Below are 26,046 nucleotides of genomic sequence, written 5' to 3'. Positions count from 1 at the left end.
AAAATAAATGAATAACTCATGACATGAATGTGAAGTATGAAATACAAATTTCAGCATCTATAAGGTTTGATTGGAACACAACCACACACATTCATTTACATATCATCCGTGGCTGGTTTTGCCCTACAATGGGCCAGTTGAACACTTGTAACAAACACTGCATGGCTTGCAAAGGCTAAAATATCTACTATCTGGATCTTTTCCTTTTTTTTAAATTTTTTAATGTTTATTTATTTTTGAGAAAGAGAGAAAGGGACAGAGCTCAAGCAGGGGAGGGGCAGAGAGAGAGGGAGATACAGAATCTGAAGCAGGTTCCAGACCCTGAGCTGTCAGCATAGAGCCTGATGCAGGGCCCAAACCCACAAACTGTGAGATCATGACCTGAGCTGAATTCGGAGGCTTAACCAAACTGAGTCACCCAGGTGCCCCTATCTGGATCTTTTTAAAAAAAAGCTTGGGGCACCTGGGTGGCTCAGGCGGTTAAGTGTCCGACTTCAGCTCAGGTCATGATCTCACAGTTCATGAGTTCAAGCCCCATGTGGGCTCTGTGCTGACAGCTCAGAGCCTGGAGCCTGCTTTGAATTCTGTGTCTCTCTCTCTCTCTCTACCCCTCCCCCACTCATGCTCTGTCTCTCTCCCCCAATTTTTTTTTTTTAATTTTACTAAGCCTTGCTCTAGACAGTAAGTATACAAGTGTTTACTGAAAACTTCTCTCAACTTCTCTGTGTTTGGAAATTTTTATAACAGAATGCTAAAAAAATAAAATAATAAAATCAGTCTTTTAACTGACTCTAAACTAATTCTACATTGGCCCACCAGGAGGGGAAGGGAGATTCCACCCTTTCTAAGTGCTGCAGTCAGCTTTTCTAAAACCTGCCCAGAAGAAAACTCATGTGCTTGGAGATGCAAACGGAGAGAAATCTAGTACCAAGACTCTAGTGTGAAGCCGAGAATCCTGAAGAGATGCCTTGTCCGTTAAAAGTGGGGAGAAACATTCTACCCACCAGCCAATGAAAATGTCAAGGCAGCCTGACATCATATGAAGTCTTAGGTCAAAGAAAGAAAAGTTAAGAGACATCCAGAAGAAACCAAAACCTCAGGGCTTCTTCCATTCTCCCCATCAGTTAAAGGCTGGTCGTTTCCAGGAGCTGCCATTAACAGCGTATCATAAACTAGGTGGCTTATATTAACACAACAGAAATTCATTCTCTCGCAATTCTGGAAGCTAGAGGTCAGAAATCAAAGTACTGGCAGGGCTGTGCTCCTTCTGAAGGCTACAGGGAACAACGGTGCCTTGCCTCTTCCTAGCTTCTTGAAGTTTCCAGCAAACCTTGGCATTCCCTGGCTTGCGGCTGCATCGCTGCAAACTCTGAGTCCACCTCCACATGGCTTTCTTCCTCATTTGTCTGTCTCTGTCCAAACTTCTCTCTCCTTAAAAGGATACATCATTGGATTTAAAGTTAACTCTAATCAAAGTGTGACTCACCTTAACTTGATTACATCTGCAAAGATCCCATTTCTACATAAGGTCACAGTCACAGGTACTGGAGGTCGGGATTTCAATATACCTTTTTGGAAGGAAACAGTTTAACCCACAACAAAGACTATGCTTCCTATTTCACTGAGAAACTGGAAACAGCCGAGACCTTCCACACATCAAACATGGTATAAGAAATTGCCTATACTCCTGTTACTATGAATTGATAAACGGTCCATGCTCCTACCTCAAGCCAAACATTTGCACCCGAAATCCTACCCCTTTTCAACCATCTAATGACATCACTGCAGTGATTCTAACCTCGCTCCCCTACATCATCCGTTCCACCTTATTACTTCATTTCTATCAGCATACAAACGTATTTCTCCCATCCGAAAAAACAAAAGCAAAAATAATTTTAAAACTCTTCACCATCCCCTACTTCTATTTCTCTGCTTTCTTAAAACTCCTCAGAAGAATAATCTAAACTTGTTGATTCCAATATGGCTTTTGTACAACACCATAATGATGGACAAATGTCACTGCATATTTTTCTAAACCCAGAGAAGGCATAATACCAAGAATGAATCACAGAGGGAATGACGGACTTTAAGCGATTATGATGTTTCAGTGTAGATTTATCAACTGTAACAAATGTACCACTCTGGAGTGTGAAAAATGGGAGAAGCTAGCCGTGTACCTTCCCTTCAATTTTCCTGTGAATCTTACTTACACTGCTCTAAAAAAATCAGTCTTAATGATATTAAAAAAAAAAAAAAAAAGAGTATCAGTAAGCAGGCAACTGATTCCGGAATTAAATAAGCTTCCGTGGATATTACTAAAACTAAAGACTGGGCGCCTGGGTGGCTCAGTTGGTTAAGTGCCCGACTTTTGATTTTGGCTCAGGTCATGATTTCACAGGTCATGGGATCAAGTTCTTGTGTCGGGCTCTGCGCTAACAGCATGGGGCCTGCTTAAGATTCTCTCTCTCTCTCTCTCTCTCTCTCTCTCTCTCTGCCCATCCTCCACTGGACTCTCTCAAAATAAATAAACTTAAAAACAATATGAAAAGCACTCAAGATCCTACATTAAAGCTGTTGGTGTGGAGGTTGCAGGGGGTGTATACATAGGCAACTGAGCAGGAGGAATTCTTAGAGAAAGCCAAATTTGATCCACATATATTTTTTTCAAGATCTTGAATTTGGCATTATAGGAGGATCAATAGAAACTTCTTTTTCTTAAGGATTTATTTAAGTTTATTAACTTTTGAGAGAGACAGAGAGAGAAAGAGAAAGTGAGCAGGGGAGGGGCAGAGAGAGAGGGGGACAGAGGATCCAAAGCGGGCTCCAGGCTGACAGTAGAGAGCCCAATGCAGGGCTCAAACTCACATACCGTGAAACCATAACCTGAGCCAAAGTCAGACACTTAACTGACTGAGCCCTCCAGGTGCCCCAAATCAATAGAAATTTCTAACCTCTAGCAAAGTTCCTGGCTTTAATACATCCTGGAAGTTTTCTGGGTTTTGATTTTTTCATTTACCACATGTATACGAAGTTCTGTGGCAAGAAAAACGTAACAGTACAACAGTCATACTTTGGAGCTGAATTAATTCTAAACAATACATACATAATGTTATCACTTTGAGATACTACTTTCCCTTTCCATTCCCACTCAACACCTACTTGTATTACAGTAGCGAAATAAATAAAAGAGAAAAGAATTTGGGGCACCTGAGTGACTCAGTCGATTAAGGGTCTGAGTTTGATTCAGGTAATGATCTCATGGTTTGTGAGTTTGAGCCCCGCATCGGGTCTGTAATGACAGCTTGGAGCCTGGAGCCTGCTTCAGATTCTGTGTCTCCTCCCTCTCCCCCTCCCTCCTCTCTCTCTCTGTCTGTCTGTCTCTCTCTCTCTCTCTCTCTCTCTCTGTCTCTCTCACACACAAAAATAAGCAAACACTAAAATATTTTTTTTAATAAAGAAGAAATTAAAACTTAGGTTAAAGGCAAGATTTGATTTCAAATGTCACACTGATAACTTTGGCTTAAGTTTCATGACTATCATATTACTATCAAATCTATTTTCTCTAGAGATTTAAACTTGAGATAATGTTCAAATTGAAGAGGACACAAATTTGCCCTGATTGCTGTTTCAACCTGGAGCCCCTCTCTTTGACATTCCCATCTTTTGAAAAAATTCCTGGGAGACTCCGCAAAGATTCAGTGCAAAGGCCTTAATGGGGAAGAGAGGACAGAGCAGAATTCATCCTCTTCTTCACCTCAGGTCACCATCTGATCTCACCTAATCTCACAGGAATCCTGTGCAATTTAAGAAGCAACCTTGGGGAAGACTCTCTGAGGAGGAGAACCTGAAGTGAGGCCTCAATACAATGAGAACCATGAGGAAAAAAACATAAATGATGCCATAAAACCCCAAATGATATGTCATCCACATCTATGCCTTTTTTATTCCATAGTCTTCACATTGTACTGATCCTTTACCTTGATCTCCATGTAATATCCCACCTTCCCCTGACTGTCCATACTTCCAACCTTATGATTCCAACTTTCCTTGTAATTTTATGACCATATCTTGAAAACTATCAGGTCTTTAAAGATAGGGACCACACCTTAATCTTCTTGTATTCCCAGTATTTAGTATGATTCCTAGGCATAACAGGCCCTTAACAGATATTTGCTAAGTAAGCATATTACTATATTGCACTGCTGAGATGATACTCATGTTATTCAATAGTATTAGTCAAAATATTTGGCTGACCTTTAAAGTACTTAACTATTAGTCTTAGTAACCTATACTCTAAAGAGTATCACTAACAAGAATATTTTTACCCTATGGGTAACAACATGTACTTCAGAGGTTTTTATTTTCAAGGGCCACTTTCTTAAAAAAAACATCAGTTTGTGTGGTTTTTTTAATCATCATCAACACTGTCTTTCTCTTTACTTTCCATGAAATCAAGGTATGTACGGTGTAAGAAAGTGGCTCAGCCTCATGACCCAAATGAGTGAAATTCCCTATAGATTGGTATTCTGAAATGAACTGATTTTTTTTTTAAGTGGGGAGAGTGCAAGTGGAAGAGGGGCAGAGAGACGGGGACAGGATCTAAAGTGGGTTCTGTGCTCACAGGCTGACAGCAGGGAGTCCAAAGTAGAGCTCGAACTCATGAACCGCGAGATCATGACCTGAGCTGAAGCTGGATGCTTAACCAACTGAGCCACCCAGGTGCCCCTGAACTGATCTAGTTTTGAGTTTCTCTAATTATTTTTAATCTTGAAACTCTCTTCATAAAAAAACCTAATATAAAACACTGGTAAGTATAATCTATGTTTTATTTGATATACAAATCTGAAAATACAAAACGTTTTGAAGATATAAAATATTTGATGCCTTTCTTAGAGTACTACTACTTCCAGTTACGATAGAATACTTGGGACAAGATTTTTCTCCTACCATAAACCACTAGAAAATTGGACAAAATACATTCAGCAGACACTGAACATCAGGCCAGATGACCCCTGAGAGATAAGATACAAATAAAGTGAGTTTACAGTCACTTTGACTTTCTGGACCATACAAAGGAAAGGGAGAACTGAAGTAAGCACCATCAGCTCACTGCCGAGGGAAAACTGGGAACACAGTTCAAATCAGCAGAAGCACCTGGGACTCTGCAACAGACTACCGAAAAGGACAATTCTACAAGGAGAAAAAGTCCAGAAATCTTTAGGAGAGTCTCTTTGAGCCTGTTCTGGACTAAGGTACATGTGTATAGGGCAAAATTCCATAAGGCTGGGCAAAGAAGAACCAGAAAGATTGCCAGAATGCACAGATCTAGATCTAGGAGATATTCAACTTCCAACCAACTACAGAGGATGGAACTCACTGAATACCCAGGGCACTAAGTAGAGAACACAACAGGGTAGCACCTTAGGAATGGAACTAAGTTAGCCCTAGAGTACAGGGACTCTAACAAAGCTTAAAAACTCAAGCTACAAAAAATTTAAGTGCCTACCAAAGCACAAGAGAAGGTAATAAAATACAGCATTCAAAATTGTCCAAGCCCAATAAGTATTTATATGAAGAAACAAGAAAATCTGAGCAATACTAAGATAAAAGCCGGTCAGAGAAACAGATTCAGAAATGATAAAAATCATGGGGTTAATTAATAAGCACTAATGAAAAATTCACTAGAGAAGTTGAAGTCATAAAATAGCAGATTCAACAGAATAGCAGATTCCAGCAGGCAGGAAAAACGAGTAACCTAAAGACAGGTCCATTGAGGCTATTCATAATCAAACTGGAATACAGAAAAACAAAAACTAAAACAAAACAAAAAAAAGAGATGATTGTCTCAACAGATACAGAAAAAGCATTTCATAAAATCCAACACTCTTTCACGATAAAAACACAACAGGGATATCTGCTCTCATCATTTCTGTTCAGTGGAAATTCTAGCTGGGGCAATTAGACAAGAAAAGGAATTAAAAGGCATCCACGTTGGAAAGAAAAAAAGTAAAACTATCTCCACTTAGAGATGACATGATCTTATGTGTTGAAAATCTTAAAGAATCCACACACACATAAAACTATTAGAAATAATAAACTAGCACAGCAAGACTGTAGAATATAATATTCAAAAATCATCGCATTTCTATACACTGGCAATAAACAACCCAAAAATGAAATTAAGAAAACATTTCTACTTATAATAGTACGATAGCATTAAAAAGGATAAGATACTTAGGAATAAATTTAACAAAAGAAGTATAAATTTTACTCTCTGAAAACTATAAAACATTGTTAAAAGAAATTAAAGAAAAACTAAATAAATGAAAAAACTTCCAATTTCATGGACTGGAAGACTTACTATGGTTGAAATGGCATTACTCCCCAAACTGACCTACAGATTCAACACAATATGTACCCAATTTCCAGCTGACTTCTTTGTAGTAAATGACAAGTAAATCCTAAAATTCATATGGAAATGCGAGGAACTCAGAATAGTCAAAACAATCTTGAAAAAGAAAAAAAAAAAATAGGAGGAATCACACTTCCTAATCTCAAACAAAGCTACAGTAGTAATTCAATGTGGTACTGGCACAAGGACAGACATACGGATCAATGAAATATAAATAAGAGTCCAGAAATAAACTCATACATCTTCAGTCAATTGACCATAACAAGTGCCAAGACCATTCAATGGGGAAAGAGTATTTCCAACAAACTATGCTGGTACATACACATATGCAAAAAAGAATAGACCTGGACTCCTATTCACAGAATACAAAAAAACTTATTCAAAATGGATGAAACACCTAACCTACAGAGTTAAAACTATAAAACTCTTAAAAGAAAGCATAGATATAAATCTTCATGACCCTGGATAGGGCAACAATTGCTTAGATAACACCTAAAGTGTAAGCAACCAAAGGGGGGGGGGGTGGGGAAAGATAAAACAGATTTCATCCAAGTTTAAAACTTCTGTGTATCAAATGGCATTAACAAGAAAATAAAAGGTAATCTGCAGAATCAAAGAAGATATTTACAAATCATGTATCTGATAAGGGTATAATATCATATAAAGGACACTAACAACTCAATAATAAAAAGTCAACCGCAGCAACTTCTTGCTAGACATGTCCCCAGAGGCAAGGAAAAATAAAAGCAAAAGTGAACTATCAGGACCCCATCAAGATAAAAAACTTCTGCACAGCAAAGGAAACAACCGGCAAAACTAAAAGGCAAACGGATGGAATGGGAGAAGATATTTGCAAATGAAACATCAGATAAAGGGATAGCATCCAAAATCTATAAAGAACTTAAACACAATATGCAAAAAACAACCCAGTAAAGAAATAGGCAGAAGGCATGAATAGACACTTTTCCAAAGAAGACATCCAGATGGCTAACAGACACATAAAAAGATGCTCAACATCACTCATCATCAGGGAAATACAAATCAAAACCACGATGAGATACCACCTCACACCTGCCAGAATGGCTAACATTAACAATTCAGGAAACAACAGATGTTGGCGAGAATGCAGAGATAGGGGAACCCTTTTGCACTATTGGTGGGAATGCAAACTGGTAGAGCCATTCTCGAAAACAGTAAGGAGATTCCTCAAAAGATTAAAACCAGGGCTACCCTATGGCCCAACAACTGCACTACTACGTATTTATCCAAAGGATACAAAAATGCTGATTCGAAGGGGAACATGCAACCCCAATGTTTACAGCAGCACTACCAACAATAGCCAAATTATGGAAGGAGCCCAAACATCCATTGACTGATGAATAAAGAAGGTGATATAATATAATATTTGTGTGTATGTAAATATTTATGTATTTATGTGTATATATGTATGTGAATATATATTATAATATGTGTATGTATGTGTGTGAATATATATTTATGTGTATATATGTATGTGAATATATTATATATAATTATAATATATAACATGTACACACAAATACATAAATATACATACACATAAATATACACACATAAATACATAAATATATACATACAAATTTATATATACACGTAAATACATAAATATATACATAACACATAAATAACTAAATAACTAACTAACTAAATAAATAAATGGAATACCACTTGGTGATCAAAAAGAATGAAATCTTGCCATATGCAGCAATGTGGATGGAACTAGAGTGCATTATGCTAAGTGAAATAAGTCAGAGAAAAACAAATATATGGTTTCACCCATATGTGGAATTTAAGAAACAAAACAGATGAACATAGGGGAAGGGAAGGAAAAATTAGATAAAACAGAGAGGGAGGCAAACCATAAGAGACTCTTAAATATAGAGAACAAACCGGGGGTTGCTGAAGGGGATATGGGTGGGGGGATGGGCTAAATGGGTGATGGGCATTAAGGAGGGCACTTGTTGAGTTGAGCACCTGGTGTTATATGGAAGTGATGACTCATTGGGTTCTATTCCTGAAGCCAAGACTACACTGTATGTTAACTCACTTAAATTTAAAGAAATAATTTTTTTAAAGTTAACCCAATTTAAAAACTGGGCAAATGATCTGAATATGTATCTCTCCAAAGAAGATCTGCAAATAGACATTAAGTACATTGAAAGATACCTAACATCATTCATCGTTAGGGAAATGCAAATCAAAACCACAATGAAATATTTCAGAAAACACACTAGGATGGCTATTAAAAAATGAGAATAACAAGTGCTGGTAATGATGTAGAGAAACTGCAGCCCTCATACATGGCTGGTAGAAGTGTAAAATGGGGCGGCTGCTGTAAAAAGTAGCTTGGCAATTCCTCAAACACTTCCTCAAATATGACCCAACAATTCCATTCCTAAGGATCTTCCCAAGAGAAATGAAAAACAGGTCTACACAAAAACTTGTGCACAAATGTTCATAACAGCATTATTTATGATAGCCAAAACTTAGAAACAAGCCAGTGTCCATCACCTGATAAATGAATACACAAAATGTGGTAAAGTGTCTCCACATAAAGCAATATTCTTCAACCATAAAAAGAAATGAAGTAGTGATACCCATTATAACAGAGTACCATGAAAACATCATCATTAAGTGAAAAACCCAGAAACAAAGGCCACATATTTCATGATTCATTTATAAGAAATACCCAGAATAAGCAAACCCACAGAGATGGAAAGTTGATTAGTACTTGCCAGGGGCTAGGAATGGAAGGGGGAAGAAGGGAAAAGGGCAATGAGTACTAATGGGCAAAGAGTTTCTTTTTGGGGGTAACAGAAATGTTCTGAAATTCGATAGTGACAATGGTTGCATAACCTAGTATTCTAAAAACTATATGCTTTAAAATGGCAAATCTTATGGTATATGAATTATATCTCAAAACAAACAAAAATAAAGATCCTAAAACTACAGCATCTTAAAACAATAAAAGGGAAAAAAACTATAAAAGCATAAGATACTATATGGTCTCTTGGACTGATAAGAGGTGTTTTGATTCCTATTTTAACAATCTGAACTAATACATGGACGACAAAACTTTAAATCGTGCATCCAAGACTCCCAGAGCCTCTTTTAATCCTCAAATTTTTTTCCAATACAATATGCGATGAATAATGCCATCAAACACAATTATGTATGCACAATTCCCAAAGCACTTACTGAATCTCCACTCATTTCTCTCTCTTTAGAAAGCCAATCAGAATACAAGGTAATACTTTATATAGACATATAGTACATTATATAGTTATCATATATTACATACATAGATCTGCCTTATTACTAAATTATTTGTAATACAGAGCACAACTGATTACATCAAGTGTGCCATGACTGCCTTTATTGCACCAGAAAATTTTTTCTGTGATGATTTACTTGAAAAAACAACTACTGTTCCTTCAACAAATATCGTTGGGAAAACTGGACAGCTACGTGCAAAAGAATGAAACTGGACCACTTTCTTACACCACACACACACACACACACACACACACACACACACACACACCCTCAAAATGGATTAAGGACCTAAATGTGAGACCTGAAACCATAAAATTCCTAGAAGACACCACAGGCAGGTATTTCTCTGACATCGGCCATAATAACATCTTTGCAGGTATGTCTCCTGAGGCAAGGGAAACAAAAGCAAATAAACTATTGGGACTACATCAAAATAAAAAGCTAACTAAAACCAAAAGATGACGTACCGAATGGGAGAGGATATTTACAAATGACATATCCGATAGAGGATTAGCATTCAAAATATACAAAGAACTTAAACAACTCAGGGTGCCCAGGTGTCTCACTTGCTTAAGCATCTGACTCGATTTCAGCTCAGGTCATGATCTTATGGTTCATGGGATTGAGCCCTACATTGGGCTCTACGCTAGCAGCAGGGAGGCTGCTTGGGATTCTCTCTCCCTCTTTGTCCCTCCACCACTCACTGTCTCTTTCTCAAAATAAATAAACTTAAAAAAAAAAAAAAAAAAAAAGAACTTTTACAACTCAACAGCCAAAACCCAAATAATCCAATTAAACAATGCGCAGAGGACATGAACAGACATTCCTCCAAAGAAGATATCCAGATGACTAACAGATATATGAAAAGATGCTCAACATCACTTGTGATCAGGGAAATGCAAATCAAAACCACATGAGATATCACACATAGCTAAAATATAAAACACAGGAAACAATTGTTGGTGAGGATGTGGAGAAAAAGGAACCCCTGTGCACTGCTGGTGGGAATGCAAACTGGTGTAGCCACTGTGAAAGACAGTATGGAGGTTCCTTGAAAAATTAAAAATAGAACTACCCTATGATCCAATAGTCATACTACTGGGTATTTACCCAAAGAATATAAAAACACTAATTTGAAGAGATATATGTACCTCTATGCTTACTGCAGCATTATTTATAATAACCAAATTACGGAAGCAGCCTAAATGCCCACTGATAGATGAATATGGATAAAGAACATGTGGGGTGTGTGTGCGCGCGCGCGTGTGTATACACACACATATATAAATAATTCAGCCATTAAGAAGAATGAAACCTTCCCATTTGCAACAACATGGGTGGATCTATACAGATGGCTTAATGAAATAAGCCAAAGAAAGAAAATTCCGTGATTTTACTCATATGTGGAACTTAAGAAACAAAACAAACAAACAAACAAACAAGAGACAAGCCAAAAAAATAGACTCCTCACTATAGAGAACAAACAGAGGGTTACTAGAGGAGAGGTAGATGGGGGAGGGGGTGGTGAAATAGGTAAAGGGGATTAAGCGTACACATACCCTGATGGGCACTGAGTAATATATGGGCACTAATGGATGAACTGCTATACTGTACCCCTGACAGTTATACAACACTACACATTACACTGGAAGAGAGGAGAGGAGAGGGGAGAGGAGGGATCAACATCAGAATCTTTGATCATATAGAAACTGATAGATTATAATACGAAGTACTTCTTAAAAACACAGTTACTTTTAGTAAGTACCCAGTAGCTTCTTGTATAGTTCATTTGTACCTCATCATCTACCAAAAATTATTTAAAATTTATAGTTCCATATTACACATTTATTAAATTTGAGAAAAATCCATAGAAAAGCATTAGTTCAAAAAGAGGTAAAAAACCAAGCTTCTGTAATTAAAACTACATACTCATTAAAAAAAAAAAAGTACAGGGGCGCCTGGGTGGCTCGGTCGGTTGGGCGTCCGGCTTCGGCTCAGGTCATGATCTCGCGGTCCGTGAGTTCGAGCCCCGCGTCGGGCTCTGTGCTGACAGCTCAGAGCCTGGAGCCTGTTTCGGATTCTGTGTCTCCCTCTCTCTCTGACCCTCCCCCGTTCATGCTCTGTCTCTCTCTGTCTCAAAAATAAATAAACGTTTAAAAAAAAAAAAAAAAAAAAAAAAAGTACATTTGAATGTTAAATATGTTTCTAAAAGTCATATGTAATACTGTATTTCTGTAAATCAATTCACTATCACCCTTCCTTTGGCTTCCATTATATTTTTAGAAGTACTGGAACAGAAAAAAAGAGGGAGGGCACCATTTACTTTTAGAAGTATTCTTCCTTAATTTGCAAAGTATGTGCATTTGATTCTCCTAGTACCAAACAAAAAAGTTATTTAAATAATCTGATTCATCACCACAATAAACCACATTTTTATATACTAAATATTAAAAGGTAATTTGTAAATTTAATTCCCACTAATTTTCATGTTTCTAAAAGAGCTCTAATTTTGGTTTTCTCATTAGTAAGTAAAATAACAAAATTAAAAAAGTTCTAGATTCTTCTAGTTTCAACTTCTATAATTCTTTGAGATTTACTTCCAACATATTAAACATAATGGTTCTGTTTGGGGCTTAACTGTGTCACCCCCATCCCCACGAATTCATATGTTCAAGTTCTAATTCTCTTGTTCCTCAGAATGTGACTCTGTTCGGAGATAGAGCCTGTAAAGTAAGAAGGTAAAATCAAGGTCCTACGGATGGACCCTAATCCACTCTGACTGGTGTCCTCACAGGAGACTAAGATACAGACGTGCACAGAGGCAAGAACGTGTGAAGACGAAGGGAGATGACTGCCAGCCAGCTGCAAGCCAAGGAGACAGGTCTCAAAAGGAAACCTTGATTCTGGACTTGTAGTCTCCAGAACTGTGAAGAAGTAAATTTCTGTTGCTTAAACCACCCAGTCCGATGTACTTCATTATGGCAACCCTGCCAAATTAACCCAGGCTCTAATATTTTTCAGTTATTTAGATTTTCTTCGCATGGAAGGAAACAAAAACAAAATAAAGAAATAGAACTCCTATTTCAAGAAACTAAAATGAGTTCTTTGGAGATATAAGTGTGTAAAAGGGCTCTGGACATCCTTCCCAAGAAGCTGAATTATTTTGGGTGCAGCAGGGCTTTAGAAATAGTAAATTCCACATCCCTAAAGCAAAAGTTAACTTTCTACCAGCTTTTTGTGTTATGGTATATGTATACATATGTTTCTTTAGTGCTTTTTTTATTTAATTGCAAAAGAGCCAACGTTAAGTTCCATATGGATAGATATCCTTGAATTGGCTCAAAACAGCTGTAACAAAATGGAAAGGAGTGAAGGTCTTCAAGAGGCAAACAGCTGAGTTCAACTCTCAGCTCCACCTCCTACTAGCTATCTAACAACAACCAATCTACCGTCTCTGAGATTGCTTCCTCAGTCATAAAGGGATATCACTTCGCATGAATGCCTGGCACATAACAAATGTTCTATAAAAGGGAACACCATACCATCACTATATTTAAACAACTCAGCATTAGTCCAAAAGGAACAGTAAGCTACCCACCTAAGCACTGTGTGTGTGTGTGTGTGTGTGTGTGTGTGTGTGGCAGCAAAATGCCAAAAGCTATAATGTAATTTTTACTATGATTTTAATAATAAAGCCCAAATAAAATCAAATTGACACATAGCTTATACTGCTTTGAAAAATAGTAAATACCTGGCATAGACTCTATTAAATGAATCAAATAATTAAGGATTCAAGATTCTGTCAAATTCTCCCTAAATACACTTTATCTTAAAATGTTAACATTTTGCCTGAATTTCAGTCCTTCCATTTATATATCCAAACCCCACTACTTTTGCAAAGACTCAGTGTGAGTTACACATTCCTCTTAATCCTTAGGTGGCAATTTTTCCCTCCCACTGATACGACAGTACCAAATTATATGCTGTCTTTCCTTTGTACTTTTTATGTTAATCTCACTTCCACAACAAGACCTGAAATTTCCTGAAAGTAGGATCCATGATATATTTGCCTAGAAAGCAGCCATGTGCTCACAGAAAGAACTTACTACTTTATGGACTGTTATAATGAAGTTTGCTGCTGCCTTTCTATGTTGCTTAACTTAAAGGTATTTCAAATTAGGGAGAAAGCAAAACATATGTAGAAGCACACACAGACTTGAAAGCATCCTAAAGAATCACCTAACTTAGCCTAATTACCTAATTACTTCTTTAAAAGTAATTATTAGATCAAATACAGACCACATAACATTTTTTTCATTTTTTCTTTTTTTCCATTGTCAGCAATAGATCTCTTTTACAGTCTACAGCAGTTAATCTCTACCCTTCCCTGAATGATAACGAGAATATATTTTCACAGTAGCAACTGGTGACATTTCAATAAATCAATGTGCTGCAGTGATACCTAAATAAAAGCTTATTTCACTATAATGATGCTTCCAGGCTTCCCTTAAGTCAGGTGGTTACTTGCAGTTAATGATCTGTGACATACCACACAAGTAGTCCTAAAAAGACTTATTATCCACTGCGTGTGCAACAATATTTGCTTTATGGATGGCTAAATGAATGAAGACATTCAATGTAACTGTAAAAGTAAAATCAAAAGAAAACGTACAAGTAACATGTTTTCTTTAAGTAAAAGGGCTGTGACCGTTTTCCATTAATACTTAACCTTTTGCTGGAGCAGTGCAACCACATATAATGCTCAAATCCATAAAGCCCAAGAGCTGTTCTGGGTTAATGCTAATTAACTGCCCCCAATCAAAAGAGCAGTAACTTTCCAAAAATGTGAGATCATCAGCCTCTATTGTTGACATCAAAGTCATATCACAAAGCTTAATGAACAATAAAAGAGACAAATATGCTTTATATATAAGAATCTTTTAATCGAATTTCTATAAACCTGTACAATCCAAACATGTCAAGAAAAGAATTATTATGCTGCACACAAATTTGCTAATCTCAAACAATACTCCATCCTTCATGGCTGCCAGACTTTGCAAGCATTCACATGTTTACCATTTATAATTTTATTTCATTCACTAGACTCGGCTTTTGTCCACCATATGTCCACTGTGGATTAACTATTCCCTTAGGTACAATTAAGGCCTTTCCATTTGTTGTAAGAAGAGCTAAGTATGAAGGACACGGCCAGAAATAACATTTATACCTCCACCAAAAACAGAAGCACATTGAAACTCAAATGATGGTTTATGCAGCATCTTTTTTTTTATTAGACATATGTCTACATAGCAAAATAAACTTGAGATAAAATTCATGGCAACTATACATCAGCTTTCACCATTAAGATTAGATATCAAAATCCTATCACCTCCACTGAGTTTAAATAATTTTTCAGAAAAATGTATTTCTAAAATATAAGCTAAATGAAGACTGGCTTCCAAATATTAATAATAACTGAAATTTTAATCACTATGTATTTCAGAGACATTTCACATGATTTTTAATGGTCTTGACTTTTAAATCCTTAAAGTAAAAAATTATATATACCTAGCAATACTTCCTCCCATTATCCATAATTAGAAGACAGAATTTGAGGACACAGTAGGAGACACAATAATGACAACTAACACAAAGCACCTGTTACATACAGGCATTGGTTCTGGGAGCTTTATATAAATAAGTCTTGCAACAACCTCCCTGTAAATTATTCCCACTTTACAGATGAGAAAATCGAGCTACAAAGAAGTGAGTACATTACCATGGTCAACAATTAATAAGTGAGCCCATATCTGAACTTAAGTGGTCTTACTTAGAAGTCTGTGCCCTTAACCACTGTATGGACAATATTAACGTGCCAGAACGCACTATAAAGTAAATATCTATAAGGGAAAATACAATTTCTCATCTTTTTTAAACTAAAATTTTGTGTGAAAATTAAGAGATTAATTAAAGTTAGGAGTTTGGTTTTCAAAAGAACTACATGTGTAACGTAGCAGGTGTCTTGCCTGGTCTGATGTGATAGTGACTCATAAGCATGAAATGAGTCTGTCATTATTAAACTCCTCTTCTGATTCAAAAACCTGGGCTCAGCATTACACAAAAGCTGGAAGAACAGTATTATTTTCACTTTATCATCTCAAAAAGTCCATAGTTCCGTTTTTCACTATTCATTCAGTGGAGAATGAATACTTTTCAAGTCATTCATAACAAGTATCTACTGAGCACTTCGGGTGTTCAGGGACTAAGCTAGATAGATACTAGACAGACAGCCGTGAACAAAGCAGTCTCTGCCTTCATGGAGCTTCAATTACAGAACACCTGGATAACTGCAAAGGGGGTGGGGGGAGGAAACGTGTATTCGGAAAAAAGGTGACTTTTTCAGAAAAATCTCAGAGTTTAAAAAGCAAGAAATAGCTAATAATTATTAAAATCAAGCAAGAAACTACCTAGCATTCTGTCCTACTCCTATTCTATTTGTTCGTGTCTCTCAACCCTCTAAGATGAGTTTAAGATTTGGGAAAGTCCTCACAAACCCCTCATGTTCTACTTTTTCACTAAATCAGAATCAGTGCAATAGACTGAAGATTAAGGAGTGGAGCTGACTCATTCAAAATTGTATCCAAAAATAGAATCAGGGCTAAAACAACAAAAGAAGACATAAGACGTGCTTAATCATCAAGTGTTTGCACACATACCTCCATGTCTGTCTCTCTCCTCCCATAAACACAAAACATGCTGTAATCTCTCCCATCCTTTAAAAACAACACCAAAGAGTTCTGACCCACATTCCCTCCAGCTGCTGCCCCATGTGTCAATTCCCTTGTAGACTGGCATTACATATACATGTTGCTTCTATTCGTCATCTACAACTCATTGTCTTCCTTTCTCTCCCCAACTCACTATACTCAGCTCTCACCCCCACCACTCCGATGAATCTATTTGCCAAGGTGATCACCAATCCCCTCAGCGTGCTTAATCTAATAACCATTCTTAGAGCTCACCTGTTGATCACTCCCTTCTTAGAACACCTTCACATGTGGCTTCCAGGAAACTTCACTCTCAGACTTTCCTCGTGTCTCCACTAGCCACATGCCAATTCCTTTGCTGATCTCTCTTTATTTCCCCAAGCTTTAAAACATGGCTGTAACCCAAGGATTAATCTCTGTAATTCTTCCCTTTTTATACTCACTCCTATGTAAAGTTCATCCAGTCTCAAGGATTTAAATATCATCAATATGCTGTTGACTCCCAGACTTTTATCTCTAGACCTTCTCTTGCCTCTGAACTCCGGACTCATATATCCAACTACCCATTAAGTAGCTCCACAGAGATGCTTAATAGAAGTACCTCACACTTAACACGTCCAAAAGGAAACTTGAGATCCTCACCCAAATCCGTTCTTCCTGCACTCAATTTCTGACGTCAGTAACCTGAACTTCAGCATTCCAAACGCCTAGGCCAAAACTCTTGGCATTATCTTGCCTCCTCTCTCCTCTACTCCACAGCCAACCTATGAGAAAATCCATCACCTGTCCCTTCAAAATATATCCAGAAACCAACTCATTTTCTCCACCACTTGCACTGCTGTAACCCTAGTCTATGCCACCATTACTTCTCACCTGAAATATGTCCAGTCTCCTATCTGTTTACTTTGTTTCCATTCTTACCCACTGTAGTAAATTCTCAAAACAAGAACTGCAGTGATCCTTTCAAGTTAAATCACTTCACTCTGCTGAAATCCCTCAGTGGGTTTCCATCTCACACACAGTAAAAGTTGAAGCCCTGACAATGGCCTACAAAGCTGTTCCTGATTTGTCTTCTTCCTAGATCCTTCCCTCTTTATATCTAGTTTCATGTCCTACACTATTCTTTCTTTGACTATTCCCTACTAATTGCTACCTACACACACACACACACACACACACACACACACACACACACACACACACACACACACACTCTCCCTCTTCATAGCTCCTAGGGAGAAAAAACAAAATCAAGAACAAAATACTACCTCAGGGCTCTGTTCCTACTCTTCCTCCTACTTGGAAAAATCTTTTTTTTTTTTTTGAGAGAGAGAGAGAGAGAGAGAGAGAGAGAGAGAGAGAACGTAAGCAGGGGAGGAGCAGAGAAAGAGGGAGGCACAGAATCTGAAGCAGGCTCCAGGCTCCAAGTTTTCAGCACAGAGCCTGACGCGGGGCTCGAACTCAAGAGCCATGAGATCATTACCTGAGCCAAAGTCGGACACCCAACCGAATGAGCCACCCAGGAGCCGTGGAAACTCTTCATCCAAATATCTACATGGCACTCTCTGTCTCTTCCTTTATCTCTTTGTTCAAATGTCATCTTCTCAAACTTTCCTTGCTACCATATTTAAAATCTTAACACCCCCTTCCAAGTCTTCCTTTTTCTCCCTTTCCTGCTTTGTCTATGCAAAACTTACCATCATTTAACATATTATATATTTTCTGATTTACTTATTTACTACCTTCTTCTACTGGAACCAGGCTAGATGAGGGCAAAAAAGTTTGTCTCTTCATTTCTGTATCCCTAACACCTAGACAGGTATGGGCTCAATCACTAACTTTTAAATGAAATGAATGAAAGAAGACATAAGAAAGCAAAAAAAAAAAAGGAAATACATGCTGAATTGCTCTATTTATACTGCAAAACTACACATTCATGTGAAATTTGAGAAAATGTCATAGAATATAAAAAATAATTAAATCTAACTTCAAGAACAATTTTAAATTAAGAAGAAATGCTATTTTTAGAGCCCCCAAACACTCCAAAGTTGACCATAGTTCCAGGGTGTGCTTGGCAAGTAGTAAAAAGTCAATAAATCTTAGCTAGATTTATTATTGTTATTATTAGGTATGGGCACTTATCCATGTATAAAGAAAACAGATTCTTAATAATCTAACAAGTGAATAAAATGACCTAAGAAACCATCTCTGCAAAGATAAGAAGACAGTGTTTACAATACACATAAAGTTAAAATTAAACTCTCTTAAAATTATATGGCAGGGGGGCACCTGGGTGGCTCAGTCGGTTAAGTGTCCAACTTCAGCTCAGGTCATGTTCTCGTGGTCCGTGAGTTCGAGCCCCGCACTGGGCTCTGTGCTGACAGGTCAGAGCCTGCAGTCTGCTTCAGATTCTGTGTCTCCCTCTCTCTCTGACCCTCCCCCGTTCATGCTCTGTCTCTCTCTGTCTCAAAAATAAATAAACGTTAAAAAAAAAATTAAAAAAAAAATGTATATGGCAGGGATGCCCGGGTGGCTCAGTCGGTTAAGCATCCTACTCTTGATTTCGGATCAGGTCATGATCTCATGGTTCATGAGTTCAAGCCCCACATTGGGCTCTGCACTAACAGTGGGAGGACCTGCTTGGGATTCTCTCTCTCTCCCTCTCTCTCTTTCTCTGTGCCTCTCTTCTGCTCGCTTGTATGTGAGTGTTCTCTCTCTCAAAATAAATAAACATTAAACAAATTATAAAAAAATATATATGGCAGTAAATATGTTCAATTAAGCAGACTTATTACTGGACATGTTTGGGTCATTGTATTTTAGGAATGGAAGGTGCTTATGATTACCGAGTATAATCCTTCATTTTATACATGAGGATGATCCTAAGTGATTAGGTAAACTGCCCAAGGTGACATAACCAGATAAAATGACAGCCCTAGCACAGAAGCTAAAGTTTTCTGATCCTCCCTATAAATGTTCCTTTAATCTATATTGGATTTGTTCCTCAATCACTGCAAATAAATTTAAATTACTAAAGGGACTTAAATTACATTAATGAAAATTTTAAATCTTTTCACAAAATCTGTTTTTATACCAATAAAAGTTTAATTTATACATTTTACAATGCTATATATTTTTAACTTTTAATAGATTAAAATTAAGTTTAATATTTTATAATTTCTTCTAATTTTTAAAATCAGAGATTCATCATAAAAGAAATAAAAAGTAAAGTGGATGATCCTTTCTTTAGCATTTAATAAACTCTATCATGACAAGAAGATGGACAGAAATCATATAAACCTATTATTATAACATACACAATGCTTACATAATTGCCCCAAACAAAGCAAAACCACAGAAATCTTAATACTTCTCAGGCTGAGGAAATTACAATACTGTCAAATGGTTTGAAGTAGACTATCTAAAAAAAAGTTACTCTGAAATGACATAGTAACATCACTGCAACAATTGTCAGGTGAAAATGATTTTTGATTAGTATTATGAAAAAGCACTCATCTGACATTCTGTTCCCCAATAATGACCAGTCCTAACACCAGTCTGAATGCAAGCTTATGCATTTGAGGAAACAACTCCACCAATTAAACTGGAAATACTATCAAAATGTTCTGAAAGTTCAGCAGAAGTGTCAAGTATCATGTAAAAGAATAGTTTTAAGAGCATGTATTAGGGGCGCCTGGGTGGCTCAGTTGGTTAAGCATCCAACTCTTGATTTCGGCTCAGGTCATCATCTCAGTTTGTTAGATCAAGCCCTGTGTCAGGCGCCGGGCTGTCAACACAGGGATTCCCTCTCTCTGCCCCTTCCCTGCTCACTCTCAGTACACAAAATACTGATGCTGTCACTATCAGAATCAGATGCTATCAGCACCTACTAGCAAATAACCATAGCTCTAGTTAAACAAATTTACATATAAAGAGAGGGGGGGGGGGGAAGAAGAAGCAATAGAAACAAAAATATAAAGTCCATCTGAAAAAGACACTTGGATCTGATACTTTGGGATTACTATTCCCAGAACAAAAAAGAACCAAAGTATTAAAACAAATGGGCAAAGAGGTGGAATGTTTTAATTCACAACGTATAAACAGAATGAATTTTTCAAATCTTCAAGAGTTTTGATTCATGCTTTATAAATTACAAATTCTCTTAAGCAAACTGATAATAATGACTCACTCGTTCACTTTGTTATAATACTGTAGATGGTAAATTTTACAGAAGTTGATACGAACTCTTCAACTTAGGAACCAGAGTAACTGTCACCTACCTCACAGTTTCCTATTTCTACTCTCCAGATAAAATAAGGATTTTTGAAGACTCAAAAAGTCACAGTATAGGCAAGCACTTTCATGTAAATCCCCATGAAACTTTTCAAGCCGGATGCATAACCATTTCTTCACGCTCCTCTATCACTAAAAATAATCTTTTAAAAAATTGTCATAATTTTATTGAGGGTATCAGTTAAATTTTCCAACCTGAAATGTACTTGTTTTACTAATACATTTCCATTGAGTTCAGGGAACACAACTACAGAGTACATTAAAATGTGACCTTTGAACCTCGCAGTGTAACACATCACTTCCTGGGCAGAGATAGTACTCCAAGAACAATCAATCACTGTTAAGAAGAATATACACTCAACATTGTTAATTAGTGTTGATGCACTCTTCTCGATGCCCTCATCTGTCATGAAGATTGTTTAAAAATCTGAGTTATTAGTCTTTATTTGGGAAAGGATCTGGTTAATATCTTTAAGAGCAGAAATCATTCATCTATCCACTCTATCTTGGAGCGTGATAATTCCTACCCCCAATACAAGTTACTGATAACCACCACCCCTCCACTGACTAAGAAACTATAAATCAGGAAGAGGGCAGCTTCTATGCAACCCCTGTTAATTTCTGTTTACAATCTATCCAACGGAGAATGTTAGCTAGTCAGGGGAGAAACTAGCTGATGGATCAGATAGTAGGAAAACATAACAGCTTAAAGATAGAAAATAACAAAATGACAAATTAAAATGCCATGTGCTTATAACAACATGGATTGAATTTAAAATTAATTCAAAAAAAATGAATATTCCTGAATGTTCATTTAATTTCAATGTGAACCTTCCCTGAAACACTGAAAGAAACATGAAAACTGTTACTTCAATGCAGATGGTTTTTGAAATTAAACAAAAAAATTAAAAATAAATAAAAAGTAAAAAGCGTAGGTTTTCTATCATTACATAAAGGTCACTTTAGGAAAAAGCAAAATTCTTAATTCTTTAAGAGCTACTTAAATAATTAGGTACTTATTTAACCTAAAATCATGATATAAAATCTATGACATTTTATCTTGAACATAATCCAGCATAATATAACTTCAAAATATTTCCTAAGAAACTCTCTGACATTATTCACCCAAGTGGAATTCAGTAGGCCAGCCGGGCCTGAAGGCCATCTAATAGATTCCCTGTATCTACGTATGTATTTTTCCTCATTAAGAAAACCATTTTCCCTTAATAACACATCCCAGGCCATAAACACTTCTAATTCCAACAGAGGCTTCATGAAAAGGCTTTTATTCACTCATTCAGTATTCATTCATTCAGGCACTATTCTAAGCGATGAGGTCCCTATGCTTCATTAAGCTTAGATTTTAGCAGGGAAAGTCAGACAGGAAACAAACAAGAAACATCAGATGGCACTGAGGTGACACAGAGAAGTGAAACAGAATGTCCTGAGACAAAGGGACTACACAGCTCGTTTACACTGAGTGGTCAAGAAAAGCAACTCTGAGGAGATGACATCTAAGATGTGATCCAAATGATAAAATGGAGCCAATCAAGTAAAGAGCAGAAAAGTACTTCGAGCAGAAGAAACCCTATGATACAAATTAACTTGGAATGTTAAAGCAGAGGAAAAAATACAAGTGTGTCTTAGCACAGAGTGGGCAAGGGAACACACAGACGAAGTCTAAGAGGCAGGTAGGAGCCGGATCACCTAGTGTCTGGTAAACCTGGATGAAGAGTTTAGGTTTCATTTTAGGTGTGATGAGAAAGCACTAGAAGAGGCATACCATGATTTGCCATTAGAGAAATGGATAGTACGAGAGCAAAGCTAGAAGCAGGAGGGACAGTTAGCAAGCTACTGCAGTATTAGTGTGAGAGGCGATGGTGCGGTGTTAGGCCATGGCCAGGTGCACCTGTAATAAGCCCATAAAGAGGACATGAATGGAAAACCCCCAGGTTCTGCAGTGTAGGCTCTGGTCAAGTGGGAGACCAAGACTTTCAAAACCAGGAAACCAGGTATCAGACCTGGTAAACATGGCTCTGTGAATTGCAGAAATTGCCTTTAGATGGTAACATCATTGTTTCCAGGTGCCTATCAGTCATCTCCCCCACATCGGGCTACAGACACGATCAAAGTTCAACAGAACTTCTGTAAAATACACAGAATAAACAGTTGACTTACCCTCTTTCCCATTTTGGAAAAGACCTACCAGGAATTTATATTTACCTTGCTAGGAAAAAGTAGGGCCTTCCATGAAGATTTGGACATAATTGTATTTATTAATCCCAACAACCAAACAGAGCAAAAGAAAGGCAGTCAAGTTTTTAGAAAACTTGAAGTCAGCTAAAAAAAAAAAAAAGAAAAAAAAAGAAAAAAAAAAACAACCCCAAAAAACTAAGAGTAAGGTTAACAGGCCCTTTCACTACTTAAAAGCACTCTAGCTCAAACTTTGTGCAAATTAACAATGACTAACTGAATACACATAAATGGCACTCAAGAGTGTTTGCTGAACTGAATCGCCCTACCCATCTTATGGTACAAGAAGTATCAATCTAAAAAAAAAAAAAAAAAAAAGGAGGGGGGGCGCCTGGGTGGCTCAATCGGTTAAGCATCAGACTCTTAATTTTGGCTCAGGTCATGATCTCACGGTTCGTGAGTTCAAGTTCCCCGTCGGGCTCTGCACTTTCAGTGCAGAGTGCTGGGGATTCTCTCTCTGCCCCCACCCCGTGTGCCTCTCTTTCTTAAAATACATAAACTTAAAAAAAAAAAATTTTTTTAAGAAATAAATGAGGCATAAGATAGTGACAAAGGAATTCTCTAGGAACCATTTCCTCCAGGCCACTTTTGTAAGATGTCTGTTTCAGCTGTACTAATTTGTAATTTGTGACCACTCAAATTGAAGCTATAGTCAGTGTTTTTTAAAGGCTATTGTGATTAATAATAATAATGATGATAATAGTTACTGAGCATTTACAGTATACAGACCTCATGCTAAGCACTTTCCATGTAAATCTCACTTAATCTTTAACCTTATCAGACAGAAACTACTATCTTTACCTGCAGATGAGGAAACTGAGGTATAAAGATATAAAGTAACCTATCTGATGTCACACTGCTGTTAAGTGAAAAAACCTGGCCTTGTAAAAGCAGTCTCTAAATTCAAAGTCCTATGATCTTAACCATGACTCAATACTTCATTTGAAGTCTTCTATACTACAAAAAAAATCACTAACTAGTGTCTTACAGCCTTTCAGAATATGGAAAAAATAAACTTGTTTTAAGTATTATACACTGAAATAATTTAGTCATTACTAATTCTATTTCATTAAAGCAAATCTCTTCCTCTACTGGCTACTTCGTTAACCTACTCTAGGTACTCTTTATATTTAAACATAATAAAACACAATTTTTAGTAAAAATAAACCTATAATTCATCCTTACCTAAGAGTATCCTCAATCTTCAGTCCAAATTTCTGTTTACTATATTTTCATAAAAACACAAACAATTTTAGGGGCACCTGGGTGGCTCAGTCGGTTAATCGTCCGACTTCAGCTCAGGTCATGATCTCAGGGTTCATGAGTTTGAGCCTCACATCAAGCCCTGCACTGACAGCTCAGAGCCTGGAGCCTGCTTCAGATTCTGTGTTTCTCTCTGTCTGTCTCTCTCTCTCTCTCAAAAATAAACGTTGAAAGAAAGAAAGAAAGAAAGAAAGAAAGCAAGAAAGAAAGAAAGAAAGAAAGAAAGAAAGGAAGGAAGGAAGGGTCTCCTAAAATGAAAAGCTGCACTCAGAAATAGAAGGTAAGGTCACCAAAACTTATGATTTCTGAAGGGGAATTTCAATGAATTGAAAAGCATCAGATTCACTCAATTAGAATTATTTACAGAACAGAAAAGTAAAATTCACCTAAAACTTAAAAAAAAACTGTACCCAAGGCATCCATTTCATGATCTGTAATACTATTTTTCTAGACACTATTATAAAATGTGTATTTTTAACTCTTCAGAGAAATGATATCCACACCTGTTTTGTAATGGTTTTAAAGTAAGGCTTGGATTTATTAAATGTTCATCTAAGTGTGCAAAACCACATAATGAAGAAATCTTGGTTTAGTCCTTCAGGAAGTACTATTTCCTAAATAATTACAGACCAAAAAAATGCACTATACTTTTAAAGACCTTTGGAGAAGATAATTCTCTTGGTAGTATACTTGGGTATTGGTTTAACAACGCTTGTAGTCAGGAAACTCTTCCTGACCTAAATCCTCCATGGTATAATTTAAATTCATTTTCTCTTTTTGTGACCTCAAATAGTTGTAGAAGATTAGGTCATATTATAATATTTTATATATTTAAAAACCCTTATTAAGGTCTCCTTTTCCAGGTAACTGCACTGCAGGACTATGAACCAAGAGTCCTGTACAAAATTCAGCCTTATAATTTTATATGCCGTATATAATAGCCCCAGCTGACAGATCTCAAAAATTATCCACCCTTTTCACCACACACGACTCCTCCCCCAATACACTCTTTCTCAAAAAACAAAACAACACAAGCAATTATCTGTACTTTAGAACTAATCTCAAAGTTTAGAGAGACGTTTGCGAGAAACAGGAGCAAGGAACCACACACCCAAAACTCCACCCGACGCTGCTCTCTTCCCTACAACGGGCGATCATTTAATGAAATCTCTCTCTCAAAATCTCTGGGGCAGAGCTGAAGCTGCAGTGCAATATCATAAAATCTGCAGCTGTGTTGCTGTTCTTAATAGTCCGTGCTGCTTCCTGAGACCACAGGAAGCCAAAACACACACTGTCAGAACAGAACTTACCTTAACGGGAATCGGCCAAAGCAGCAGGGCAGTGAGATCAAGCATCAGAACTGTCACTGAAAAGATCGTATACATCCATGCAAACTTTCTCTTCAAGCGATTTACTTACTCCAGGAAAGCTGTATCTTTTATGTTTCTACACATCAAAATTTGTTTAGGAACAAAGACTAAAGGATAGGCAGATAAACAACGATACAGAAAGAAGCATTAATGACTTACTTTTATTGCCCACCAAGGCAACCAGCGGCTGAGTCTCTGACTCCTCGCTCACTTTCTTCACCACAGAATACCAATCTTCCAAATTCTCAAAGCTTTGATAATTTGTAATATCATATACCAACAGGATTCCCTGTCACAAAAGAGTTACAGAACTTTTTGTAAGATACCTGGCATAGACGCGGTGAGCTACCACAAATACGAAAACATCCTATCA

At 37.1% G+C, this 26,046-nt stretch overlaps 1 protein-coding gene across 3 annotated transcripts in view; it reads right to left on the bottom strand.

Moving 5' to 3' along the window:
* The window catches only part of RAB28 (RAB28, member RAS oncogene family), an 85,264-nt gene that overhangs the window by 37,198 nt on the left and 22,020 nt on the right, over positions 1-26,046 (bottom strand). For all 3 annotated transcript variants that reach the window (XM_042984920.1, XM_042984921.1, XM_042984923.1), the window contains exon 4: positions 25,833-25,962. In XM_042984920.1, coding sequence (XP_042840854.1) covers positions 25,833-25,962 — 130 coding nt within the window. The remainder of the gene's footprint in view (positions 1-25,832; positions 25,963-26,046) is intronic.

This window comes from Panthera tigris, chromosome B1 (assembly GCF_018350195.1).
Source record: "Panthera tigris isolate Pti1 chromosome B1, P.tigris_Pti1_mat1.1, whole genome shotgun sequence".
In the NCBI taxonomy this organism is placed as follows: Eukaryota; Metazoa; Chordata; class Mammalia; order Carnivora; family Felidae; genus Panthera; species Panthera tigris.
This window is presented reverse-complemented; position numbering and strand designations above follow the sequence as displayed.